Consider the following 13,557-nt stretch of genomic DNA (forward strand, 5'->3'; position numbering starts at 1 on the left):
GGCACATGTATTCTTTTTGATAGAGGGGACTTCTTTCCTAGATGCAACTAGCTTTCAGCAAATACATACAGACTGTCTTCATCTGTTCTAGTAAGTTTTCTTTCACGTAAATTTGTTCATTTAATCCCATGATCTTATCTTGCTGACACTTACCCCCAGAGAGCATCCAAATGCCCACTAACTGTATTAGACCCTACAGAAAAGTGAATATAAACTGGTTTCAAGTGTTTAGATAAATTTTTATAATTAACTTAAAAAATACAGTAAGTGAAAAATGATTTGAAATACGTCAACTGAAAAGTGAAAGTGTATGCATTTAAAATTCTCCTCTTACTAGAAATCACTGGTATTACAGACCAGCTTATGAGTTTATAATCTGTACTTTCCATTGCAGAACAGAAAGAAAACCAATATATTTCATGCCTCTTTTCTCAGGGAGACACCTTGAAATACCAAGTGAATACGTGATTAAAAACTACCCGAAATAGGGGCGCCTGGGTGGCTCAGTGGGTTAAGCCGCTGCCTTCGGCTCAGGTCATGATCTCAGGGTCCTGGGATCGAGTCCCGCATCGGGCTCTCTGCTCAGCAGGGAGCCTGCTTCCCTCTCTCTCTCTGCCTGCCTGCCTCTCCGTCTACTTGTGATCTCTCTCTGTCAAATAAATAAATAAAATCTTTAAAAAAAAAAAAAAAAAAAACTACCCGAAATATAATTTCCGGTGGTTGATTACTAATAGCAATCATTATAATTATCACTAACAGTTGTGATAAAGGCCATTATAAGCCCTAAGTTCTAAAGAAGGGATCATTATAGATTTTATTCATCTGAGCCAGGCAAATATTCATTCTCAAAGGATAGATGATTACTATTTCTCTAGAAAGTTTAGCTGAGATATTTTTAAAAGCATCTCAAAAATGGTTCAGCATTTATTAACTACCTCTTTCAGGGGAGATGCTGTAGGAAGATCACATCTTTCTGAAGAAGATGCCAAGAACATATTAGCTGCTAGTTTGAGAACCTTCATCTACACTTCACAGCTACTTTTAGAAAAACAGTTGTAGCATTTATCAAACACCACCGAGAAAACAGTATACATGTTGGAACTCAGAATTCAGCAGCTACAGAAATCTAGCAGGTGTGAACTGGGGGAATGGACAACAAATTGTAGAAATATACCAATTTGAATAATATATGTATATGTATAATATAAGTAATGTATATGTATAATATAATATAAGTAATATAAGTAAGGTCTACCTATATTTTAGATGCCTAAAAGATGAGAGTATTTAAAACAATTTGATAATAAAATATAATAAATATTATGCATCTTAATATGTTTTTAGACTGTGATCTATGATATTAGATTAATATTTCTTGGGAGCATATAGCAATGAAAAAGTTGGGTTTTTAGCCTTTTTTTTTTTTTTTTTAAGAAAAACAATTTCCTTGGCTTTCCTTCCATGAGTTTCTAGGTGTGGTACATAAGAAAGGGCACTAAGATATGTTTTTAAAAATCACTGTTAGTAAATATGTAAACTTCATATTGTTTTTAATTGCCTCAGAAGTAACTCTGGATAATCGTTTTGTTACTTTTCCCCTTCTTTTCAAATGCTTGCAGGAGAGTAAGTAAAAAAGAAACGTGGTCCCATGCATTTCTACCATTTTGAAAAGCACAGGAACTGCAATATAAAATCAGCATAGTTTTCTAACATAGAATGAGCTGTTTAAGGTTGACAAAGTTCATAAAAGGGTGACCATATGCAGCCTCCAGCTTAGAGTTTCTGATCTACTTAATGCATCTGAGTGGAACACAGCTGTCTGTGCAGACTCATCAAAGCTCGACATAAAACCACTCACCACTGGTGATGGGGAAAGTGCAATGTTGCCTATGGATGCCTTCAGCTCATCCACGGTTGCAGTATTCTTAAGAATGTCTTTAGATTGCAATGGCTTAATCTTGATATTAAATTTCTTGTGGGACTCTTCTTCCTCTTCCGATTCACTCGAAGAATAAAAGTGCTTTCCTTTGGTAGGTAGAACACAGTTAAAGATACATAACTCTTTTTCCTACGGAGAAGCAACGATGAGTATAAGAGTGCTTGCACAAAGAGGCAGCAAAGGTAGCCTCAGAGGGCGGAAAAATCAAAGCAAAATACACAGACGAATAAAAAAGCAAATAGGAAAGCCTTTGCATTTATTCACCTTTCCTTGGAACATGATTAAGGACGGTGAATTTCCAGGAGCAAGAGTTTAATGTCCTACATTTTTGCTGCGGGTGGCCATTTGTGATGTCCCACTTAGCACAAACCCTGACAGCCCATGTGAGCTTCCTCGTCTACCTAGAGAGCAAAGCCAGTCTCAGGACGATTCGTGAGGAATTTCAGTCTTCAGAGATGCTCTGCCCAGAGCTGGTTGGTGGGGAGGGCACAGGTGAGAGTTATTTTCTAGCCACAACAAGTGACACGGTCTTATCAGGTTTTAGCAGACAACCCAATACCCGCAGTTTACACAATTGTTTCTCAGCACATTTTTCTCTTTCTCTTCTCTCTCTTTTCTATGAATAGACCAAGGCAAAATGCCTACTTGTTAGCATTCAGGCTGTTCTGTGCTATTTGTTCATTTCTAATATTAGGGGAGACAGGACTTGGGAAGCTTGGGTTATTTCAGCACCTTTTCAAAATCTGAACTTATACAGTTTTCTTAGAGAAAATAAAGATTATAATCAAAACATAAAGAAAGGATATAGCCGGGTTCCTCGGGTCTGATGCTGTAGCCTTCTTCATCCAGCTCAGGGGAGTTCTACAAAATATAAGCACAGATTAAGCCTTTATTATTCTGACAGAATCAAGGAACTGTTCATTTTCCTTCTAGAGACTTCTATTTAAAGATATAGCTATGTGTCTTATTTTAGAAGGTGAGGATTTTAACCTTTGGAAGTGAATGCTGAGAAGTATATGTGTAGATATTTACTGAGGGATACCTGGAGAGTCTTCCTATCAGAAAAACAAAGGATCCACTGTCAATGAAAGAAAACATTCAAAGAGAATTTCTCATGTGTTTCTTGTAAGCCAAGGACTGTGCTAGGCAACATGGGGGAAGACAAAAGGCAAACTATTTTTCCTCTGGAAAATGGAAAGGTATTTTGGTAAACAAAACATTTTAAAAGTGAAATATAATACACAAATCATCCGTGAAAGGAGTCTGGAGGAAGAGGAAGTTAAGGAAGCTTGAAGGAATCCAAGGGGTCTGCCTGTGACTCTCAGAACAGATGGGGAGGGCAGGGGAGTTGGTGGTAAGAAAGAGGCTGTATTGAGACACTGAGGCAGGAATTGGGGAAGGGAGAGGCAACAGCAAAGACGACTGCCTGGAAAGGAAGCTGCACAGTGGGAGAACATCGGAAATAAGACCACGGAGAGCCAACATGCTGGAGGAAGAATTCAAACTTGATGGAGCTACGGCAACTTCTCAGGGTAGAAAACAGCTTCCAAAGGTGTTTTGGAAGTATGCTTCAGGATAGCATGAGGGCAGAAGAAACTGGAGAAAGGAGCTCTCATTCAAAATACTTGTATCAATTCAGGGAAGATGTGCTAAGAGTACAGACCACGCTGGTGGTGGTGGGAAGTGATGGGAAGTCCTTACAGAAAGGACTTTTGTTATAAGGATAAGCTTGGTTCTTTGTAACATCTGTCATGGGAGAAAAAGACGGGGAAGGGTCAAGAAGACCCCAAGATTTCTACTTTCAAGTCACAGGACACTGCTGGTATTCTTGACTGAACTGATTGTAACAGCAGAAAACTAATGTTTTTAAAGGGAGGAAAGATAAAAAAGAGTTTGCATGATTGGGGTTAGTATTACCACTTTTGAGTTCCTATTATATGTGAAGTGCTGTGACCCACACTTTATTTCACTGAACCTTCATAACAATCCCATACAGAAAGAACTATTCCATTCACCAAGGAGGAAAGTAAGAGAAACAAGATGGCATTTCTCAAGGACACACACACCCGGCAAATGGCAGACCTGTGTGCCTTGACTCCACGTATTTGAGACTATACCCTATCCCCTAGAAGGGTGAATGTCAAGCCATTCAAGGGTGGCCCTTCTAAAGGTGAGCTTATAGGCCTGGAAGTGAGAAAGGACAGAGCCAGAGAGAGAGATTTTGGAGTCACCAACATCGTGAAAGTGCCATAACCATGGAGAGAAAGAAGGCCTGAATGCTATGGGAAAGCCACCATTTCCTAAGCATTCATTGTCTCCCTCTTCAGTACTGAAGTTTACTTTTTTAAAAATGTAAGTGTGTTGAGGTCATTTCCCTGCTAAAAACTTGTCCCTGGCTTCTCATTGCACTTAGAATAAATGCCCAGTGCCTCTGTGTGGCCCACGGCCCTGTGTGACCTGGCTCAGGTCTGAGAGTCCCTTCCCTGATGCCCCTGAGCAGCTCGGTCTTCTTTCCATTGTTAACTTTTATGTTCTGAATACACAAACTCTTTCCCATTTCTGGGGTCCTCATAAATGCCATTCTCTCCACCTGGAATTCTCTTCCCTCAAATGTTCAGCCAGTGAACTCCTTCTATACTTAAGGGCTCTGCTTAAAGGTCATATCCTCCCCGGGGGCCTTCCTTCTCTCACTTCTCTCTGCCAAAAGCAAGATGACATCATCTCTTAAGAATAAAACCTTTCTTATGACTTAGAGAAAGTGGTGTCTAATGTAGAATTACCACAACAATTCCTTCATGACCTAATTAGTTTTCAGGACTGAAGGAATATGGGGGAAGTTATGCTTCATTTAAGGATTCACATGTTGACCAGGGATAGCATTAGAGTGTAGGGTTTAGATGTGTTAATATGTGATTTGATGAGTAATGTGGTATTTTTATTGTCATACTTCTTGTTTTCTTAGTGTATCCCTAAGGATAGGAATATTTTGCTTATTTGCTTAGGGTATTTTTCTGTATTAAAGAATCCTACAAAATACAAAAAAAGTCTTTCTAGATAAAGAAGGATTATCTCTGGGAAACTAAATCACATTTTCTTAATATTTAGTAGTTTCTCTTATAACATTATTTGTGAATTATTTGGATTTAGGGTAACGTGGGAACTGGCATAGATTTTAGGGAGCTGAACTGCTAAAAATGTCTAAAAGGTCCCAGTCCTGAGGAACAGATTTGAGAGGATCAGGTGATGAGGTTGACAGAGTGACATGCTTTAGAGCGGAGGGGTGGGAAGCATCAAGAATTTAACCTGTCTGAGCTTCAGCTTTCTTTTCTATGAAATGCAAATAATGTATTTGATTTTTTTTTAAAGATTCTTATTTATTTATTTGACAGACAGAGATCACAAGTAGGCAGAGAAGCAGGCAGAGAGAGAGGTAGGGAAGCAGGCTCCCCGCTGAGCAGAGAGCCCAATGTGGGGCTCAATCCCAGGACCCTGGGATCATGACCTGAGCCGAAGGCAGAGGCTTTAACCCACTGTGCCACCCAGGTGCCCCAATAATGTATTTGATTTTTAAGATGGTAAGGATTTCATAGCATTTAATATTATGACTGACTAATAGTTACTATCCAATAAGTGATGGTATTATTTATTGTAAAAATAAAATGATTATTAAGAAATATGCAAAATCTTTAACATCAAGTTTAATTTTATAATAGGAGAGATTGGGTCAAGACATTCATCTAACAGATACACATGCAAAGGCATTTTGTAAGGTTGTGAACTTGGATACCTGCTGTACAATAGAAATGATCTTTGATGTGAATATGATCTATATATTTTATATGATTAAAAACTCAAGAATGACTGTGGCTGTTCTGTTGAGGTTGGTGGAGTAGATGTTGATGATGTAAGTCAGTTTCTGGGGGAATCAGGTGGAGAGTTTAGGTCTCATCTGAGTCGCACTCACTCCCTGAAAGCAACAAGTGATTGTCATTTGACCTAGGAAAGAGTCTGTACCTTGAGGCTCTAGTAATTGTTTTGTGCTAAGGTCTGAATGTTTGTGTTCCCCTAAAATTGATATGTTGAAATCCAAACCCCAAAGTGATGGTATTAGGAAGTGGGGCCTTTGGGAGGTGATTAGGGCATTGGGGAAGAGCCATTATAGTTGGGGCTAGTGCGCTTGTAAAAGAGAACCCAGTGAGCTTACAGCTGAAAGGGGCCATCTGTGAACCAGAAAGTGGGCCCTCAACCCAGACACACCAGATACCAAATCTGCTGGCACCATGACCATTGACTTCTCAGCCTACACAACTGTTAGAAATAAATTTGTATTGCTTATAAGCCACTAAGTTATGGTATTTTTTGTTATAGCAGCCTGAATGGACTAAGACACTATGGAACCAAACCCCAGAAGTTAACTAACTTGACTTAAATCTCAAAGCCACTTAGAAAAAGAACCAGGATGGCAAAATCTAGAGATAATATTTTAAAAAGCATTTTTAAAAAACACACATCACAGGCTAGGCAGGTACTAAAATAACCTGCAAATAATTAGCTCATTGAATTCTTTCAACTATGTTATAAAGTAACTACTGAGTTAATTTCTGCTGGTCTGCAAACAACCATCCCAAAGGTAACATAGCTGATATATGGAAGGGCTAGGTTTTGAACCCAGTGTAGCAGACTCTAGTGCTCTTAACCTCTATACCACCTAAGCGTGTCAGGCACTGCCTAATGAGACAGAGAATGTTCACTTATTTCTATGTTCTATTAAGAGAATGCCTCAACTCATTTTCAAATTGTGAAATAATAAAAAAAACAATCTGATACTCACGTATCTTTCCCAGTCAATTTCTGCATAAAATCCATTTGGTGCCCCATTGCTTTTCTTCTGCAATAAATTTGAAAATAAATTTAGAAGAGAAACATTTGAATTGAAAAAAAAAAAGGAACAAAGAACACTTAACTCTTATCTGTATTTAGCAAGAGCTATCAAAATCCAGCACTGGAAAGACAAATTAGAGCAGCCTATTAAGCAACCACATTGGTGTAACTGAATGGTAAATTGAGCTGCCGTGACACTGCATAAAAGAGCTTACAGACTTATTTCACAAAAGACTGTAGGATACCTAAGCATAGAGATGGTAATAGCTATCTGTTTAAATTTTATTCAGTAACATTAGAAGTACCTACATTATAATTTCATCGTCTATACCTTCAGGGGGTATAATCATACATATATATATATATGTATATGTGTGTATATATATATATATATATATATACACATACATATATATGACATTTTGACTTCTATGTTGTTCTCATGTACAATTGGTCCCAACATGTCTAGAGAGTGTTCAAGTCATTAACTAACCTTGCTTTAGCTCCTCTAACACTGACTCAACTTTTTCCTAACCACCCCCTTGATAGAATGTAAAAAAAATCAACTGCAAGTTAATTTGGCTCCTTGGTATTAAAAATAGTATTGATCTTCTTTTCAAGTCGTCTTTCTTATCAAGTTATTAAAATAGGATTCAAGGATTGATTGTGGATTTCTGTCGTCTATGCGTTCTACACCTCCATGAGCATACATCATTGAAAGATGACTAGATATCAGAATTACTCTCTGGATTCTATTCAAGTTCTATTTTAGCACCTAGAATAATCACGATAATGGCCACAAGCACTTGAGCAAGGACGTGGCATCTTACATGTGGAAATTTCTAAGATTCCTCCCTTTTTGTGAGCAAAGGACAAAAACACAAATCAGGTTGGTAATGGAGAGTCCATTCAACAACATTCCTGTACTTAGCACATAGAACAATGGTATGTCACCAAGCACTAGCAGATCTTAGAACGGCACATGTCAAATGGTGAAGCATGAGGTGTGAGGACAGGACTTCTAATTTTACAATCACAGATAAAGTCCACTGGAAGTACAATGGGAACAGCTAACACTGAATTTGACAAATAGGTAGGAGAAGTAAGCCTTTCGTGTATGCATGGCACTAGAAATGTTGATTAGAGGCAACCCAGTAACCATTATCATTGGTTAGTAACCATTATCATTGGTTAGTATCATTGGTTAGTAATGTTGGACTGGGCATTCTAAGAACAAGCAGTTTTGTTAGGGTGAACAGTGGGGAAGGCATAGATATTGTGTTCGTGCTCCTCTCTTCCTCTACACCAGAGTGTGCAAATATAAGAACTCTGCTCTTCCAGCACCCAGGCACATAGGCTCTGTGACCCTCTATTTTGCTCCTGACAAAGATTATATACATACTTTGTCAGACTATACCATTTTAGGCCTTCTCACAGAATTGCCTTTATTGGATTAGTGTTTAGGTGATATTCTCCCTACTTTGAACACAGGGAATTTTTAAAACCTGCCACATCAACCTTGTACCTCTACAAGCTATGCAGCTAAGGACATGGTCCATTACATAATGTGCTATCTAATAATAACAGATCTCTCCCATGGAGAATGGGCATGGTTCCTATTTTCTTTTTAAATTCCTACTTCACCAATCTGTTTCCAAATGATTTCTTTGCAAAATTCTCCAAATCTTTCTTAACAAGTATATTAATAAATTCAATATAGAAATTTAATTTATAATAATGGGAAATAAAATGAACTAAGTTGATTCCAAAGAACTAAACTCATGAATTTTGTGATCACTATAGTATTATAATTTTGTGATTACTATAGTATTATCACTATAGTATTATTATTAATATATATTTTGGTTCTTAAACAATTTTCCAAAATAAAGGATTGTTATCTAAAAACCAAACAGATTAGGTAAATTACTGTGTTCAATATTCCAGTTGGCTTCCATAATAGTCTCATCTCCATAACCAAAGCCCTTTACAACTCAGATAGTTTGTATGTTCTGCTAAATAAATAAATAAGTGTGTGTGCGTGTGTGTGTGTGTGTGCGTGTGTGTGTGTATCTTTCCTGAGAACATATATTCAACATTATGGATAAAAGTTCCTGAATTTTCTAGATCTGGGCTGAGTGAAAATTTTCCCAGTTTCCATGGAAACTGATATGGAAGATTGAGATGAAGAGAAAGTAAAACCTATAAAAAGAAAATTTCTTTAAACTAGGAACACTTAACACATATACCAAACACGAACAACAAATCATAAACAATACATTTTGGGGCAGATTCACCACATATGCACGTGCACACACGGCTTTATCAGAGGAACGGATAATCTGGCCTCATTCACACTAGCAGACTGTTACAGATATATTTGGTTTCACAAGTGGAAATTATCAAGTTAAAGCTTGGCTAGAGCCTGGCTGAAATTCTTCTGGTCAAACCCCAAGAGAAAAAGCAATTCTCCTGGTTAAACCACTGAAGCAAGGAAAAGCTCATACTAGTAAAAAGGAAGGGAATGGTTCTTTTGACTTTCAGTTGGAAAACACTGAGGAAGCAAGAAAGAATACAAATACGAAAATATCATTTAAACACTAGGCTTCATAGTAAAAGCAATATTGGGTACTCACTAACACATAAACAGCAATTTTTATTTTGGAGTTGAAGTTGTGTATTCTTTTACTTCTTTCTTTTCTATATATTTTTAAATCCTACATTAGCATAAGTAAGTTTTCTAATATGACTCTTATCTAATTGAGGCTCGTATCAATGTTAGTCATGCTTTAATAGGTATTTTACTTTAGCCAGGCTTATTATCTGCTCTCAGATAATATGATGAGCTAAATCAATAAGTGTAGTAATAATTGGGTTCAGTTATACCTTAGTCAAAGCTCTCAGTTTCCTCTGTGAATGCTCCTCTTTTCCAAGGTCAGCTCATGGCCACATATGTTCCTTGGACATGAAGTATTAAAAATGCAGGATATACTACCCAAATATTATCTTTTTGTCACTGAGGCAAGACTTGACTCACTTTGTAAATAATCCTACAGAATAGCACAGTTCAATAGAACTGTCTGTGAGGATGAAAATATTTTGTATGTACACTATCCAATATGGTAGCCACCCATCACAAGTAGCTATAGAGTACTTGAAATGTGGCAGGTGCCACTGAGGAACTGAATTTTGAATAGGCATATGTGGTTACCATATTGGACAATGCAGCAATAGCTGCTATATGGTCTGGGCCTGGATCAGCAGCCCTGACTCACCATCCTTTGGTCAAGTGCATTGGTTCCCACAAGTCAGGGTCCTGCCAAATTCCTGATGCTACTGAGACGGTGCTTATCCTCATAAATGACTACTTATTTCATACGGTGATGTTTATATTATAGCCAAAGCTTCCTTATAGATAGCATAGTATTTTAGAAATGTGAATCCCTCTACTTTGCCTAAGACAAAGGAAACACATGTCTTGTTTATACCCGATCACTCTTTAAAAGTATTTTCAGACGTCAGTATATAAGGTCTATATGGCTAATTTAAAAATTGGTCCTGGATATTCAAGAGTAATTTGGAAATACCTAAGAAAGTCTTCTTAAATTGATTAAATAAATGCTACTGCTTTCTTCCAAATTTCAAATTGGGATTTTACTCACTGTTTCTACAACCCCTTGGAAATTTTAAACTAAAATCTGTGTCCTTACCGAAACTTTTTTTCCTCCTTCACGCGCACACTCTGCTTTGTTATTGTAGGGTGGTTCATGTGGGCTGGGCTGCTGGAATTGATTGTTTTCATGTAGAAAAAAGTTGTTAAAGGATCTGTTTGTTCTTCAAGACACATATAAAGAATCACATGGAGTCAGCAAACATACCATCGAAGAAACAATTTCTAGGCCAAATCGTAGGGCCTACCAATCTTGGCAGGGTTCCTTAAGCAAAGAGTGGACTTTGGGGCCCATAATGAGGCTCTATTCAGCAGGCCAGTGTGGCTGGGCCAGGAGAAAAAGGGAAAAGAAGGAAGATGCATCCCAGGCACTAGGTTTTCCGCGGATCTAGTCCTCATTCAGCCAGTACTTAATTTACAGGTAGAGAACAGACACAAGGACACACCAAAGAGACCCAATAAAAATGCTCCTATTTCCAATAGAAAGAAGTCTGACAAGTCTAGCGCTACCATATCTTCCTCTTTATCGAAGCCTTGCTGAGTGTTGGCAATATGTACAGCGTGAACAGCTGCCAGCTCCAAATCTGGGCCCTTCCCTGCACACGTGTTGGGGATGAGCAGAGATCTCCTCCCAGCCGTGGCTGTGACTCCCTGTGCTCCCAGTCTGTGTGCTTAGGAAAAAGTCTGAGTGCATCCTGCCCAAATTAGAGTTTGCCTCCGGGTTAGAATGCACTGTCACGAAGCTGCCTGAAGTCTCAGACATGACGATGGGCGGCTCTGCTGGGGATCACATTCACCAGTGGGGAGCAAGGCGAGCCCACCTTCATACACGCAGCCCTGCCACGGAGCCTCAGTAGACTAACCCTCGAAAGCATTGTCACCAGCGATGGGCTTCGTTAAGTTTTGGGAAACACATTAAATAATAATTCATACATTGAACTTTTTGTGAAGCCATTATAAGCCTTAAGTGTGTGCACCAACTCCTGCCATTTGCAGAAGCACATCAGTGAAACCATTCCTTCTAGTGTCAGATACTTTTCAAAAGACAGTAATTTGGAAGCTAAATCAGCCAGGTAAAAGGTAAAAGAAAGTACACCTGGGTTCACAGACACAAAGGTATTAAAGACATCAGTCTGAGTGTGAAACAAAGTCTGATTGAGATCGCCAAGGACTGAATGGAAACAGAATCTTGGCCTCCTGTAGCACCGATGTGATAAGGAGTTCTCAAAATTTGGTGACCCCAGTAAATGAGGAATATTTGGGGAGTATTTCCAGATGGTAAAACTAGCACCTGGCTAATAATTTCCAGTACCTAGGAAGCTGTATGTCCTGCTTCTGAGAACATGGCATTTATTTCGAATGGAGCCGTTTTTTTTTTTTTTTTCCCCCAAGCAGGTCTGCTTTATTTCCTAAGAAATCAAAATTAAGCAATTCCTCTTTCCTAAAATCACGCCCAGTGATATTGATATTTATGGCACTTCCAATTAGGGGACAAGGAGGGGACAATGGTTGATAAATAACCTTACGTGACTTGGAATAATGGCAGAGAAAGAGAAGTTGGGGAACTCAGGTATAAAGCCCTGACTAGGGTCCACGCATCCACAGAATCACGGCTGGGCTCTTTAATACAGCACATACTCATAATTGCCAACTGCATGCCAGGGCTGCGTATTCTACCAGAGAATTAAACTGGTGGTCGCTAGAAGGGCAAAGAACACCGAGGTAGCGATGGGGCCTAAGAGACGATAAAGGGCCAGGGGATGAGGAGGTGGGGGAGGGCAGGAGGGGACGGGCTTCGGAGAAAAAAGGATAAGCCTGAGTGAGGGTGGCAGAGCGAGAGATGCAGGAGATAGCAGTCCAGCCTGGGAGCAGCGGGGACAGAAAGCAGAGAATAGCTAGCTAACGGAGGCTTGCTGAGGTGAGAATGAAGGGCACCAGAGAACCCAGGGAGGGGGCCAAGACAGAAGCAGAGAGAAGACACAGAAGCAAGAGAGTACCTGAGACAGAGTTAACGAGAGGGCTCTGAGCCAGAAGCAAGAGGTGAGGAGAAGCTGAGTCTTCTGGGTCTTTTTTTTCCCCTGCTGAATAGAGCCTTGATTATAGTGTTACCCAATGTCTGATCAATTTCAGTCTATTTTCTTAACATTTCATGGCGAGAACTACATGAATGCAAAAGGGACCCCAAAGCTCAGAACCCTGAGTCAAGTGTGGAAGAAAATCTTCTGCTGTCGCTGCAATTAACACCTTAATTTGGGTATAATAATATAAAGGGCGATTTTTCAAAAAAAAATATTTTTAACCACCAGATTTTAGTTCCCACTCCAGCCCAATGAGCCTAATGTGAGTCCATTTTTTTTTTTTCAGTAACAGCTGTTCTTTTGAACCTTTTGAATAGGCATCTGATTTAGATTCTAAGGAAGTCATTTTAGAAGTTGGTACAGATTCCCATAATCTCAACTCTGATCAATCCAAGCCCATGTGCCACAGACTTCTTAAAAAACCAAGAAATCTGGTGGCCCACAAGGAGTCAGAGTTACAGTTAAATCTAAACCTGGTGGAGACATTTTCCTCCTTCAGGTTGTAAATTCAGGCATAAGTGGTTTTGAGACCATTCCCTACTTAGGAATTTAATGTAGAAAATGTATCTACAACTCACTAAAGGGGAAAAGCTTCTTTCAATTTTATTGGATCTCAGCTCCATTATGACTCTGTGGCCTCTGTTGGAGAAAAACATTCTCACATAATGAGCTTTTATATCATTAAATTGGAAATGAAATAACAGTTAATGATAGCAGCCCCTGCAGGAACTCTCTGGCTTCTGACCCACCATATTGATGAGGTTTGCTTGCCTACTCTGGGGCAGGGTTTTAGGTGAATGCAATAAATAAGTTTAACTTGACCAAGACTTCATTTATATGTCTCATGCAATTACTACAGAAAATTACAACAGCAAGAGGTCTGAAAAGTCATTTAGGCTATTCTCTCCCTCCAGAAAAAAAAGGGGGGGCTTTAAGAAATTTCAACATAGTATATATTGAAGCGCAAACCTACTGAAAATGGTCATTTA

General features: G+C 38.9%; 1 protein-coding gene and 1 long non-coding RNA gene across 26 annotated transcripts in view; one reads left to right on the forward strand and one right to left on the reverse strand.

Moving 5' to 3' along the window:
- Positions 1–13,557, reverse strand: part of SGIP1 (SH3GL interacting endocytic adaptor 1) — a 219,656-nt gene that overhangs the window by 109,428 nt on the left and 96,671 nt on the right. For 9 of the 25 annotated variants that reach the window (XM_047726627.1, XM_047726628.1, XM_047726629.1 and 6 more), the window contains 4 exons: positions 12,488–12,571; positions 6,771–6,827; positions 2,746–2,800; positions 1,859–2,034 (listed from right to left, as the gene is read on the reverse strand). In XM_047726627.1, coding sequence (XP_047582583.1) covers positions 1,859–2,034; positions 2,746–2,800; positions 6,771–6,827; positions 12,488–12,571 — 372 coding nt within the window. Of the gene's footprint in view, positions 1–1,858; positions 2,035–2,745; positions 2,801–6,770; positions 6,828–10,530; positions 10,603–12,487; positions 12,572–13,557 lie in introns of all 25 variants that reach the window. The other 16 variants (XM_047726636.1, XM_047726640.1, XM_047726639.1 and 13 more) reach the window with 3 other exon arrangements.
- On the forward strand, positions 18–1,936 carry LOC125098155 (uncharacterized). Its single transcript, XR_007126741.1, has 4 exons — positions 18–90; positions 395–456; positions 945–1,133; positions 1,620–1,936. It is a non-coding gene; the product is annotated as an uncharacterized LOC125098155 (long non-coding RNA).

The sequence above is a fragment of the Lutra lutra genome, chromosome 4 (assembly GCF_902655055.1).
Source record: "Lutra lutra chromosome 4, mLutLut1.2, whole genome shotgun sequence".
NCBI classification, from domain to species: Eukaryota; Metazoa; Chordata; class Mammalia; order Carnivora; family Mustelidae; genus Lutra; species Lutra lutra.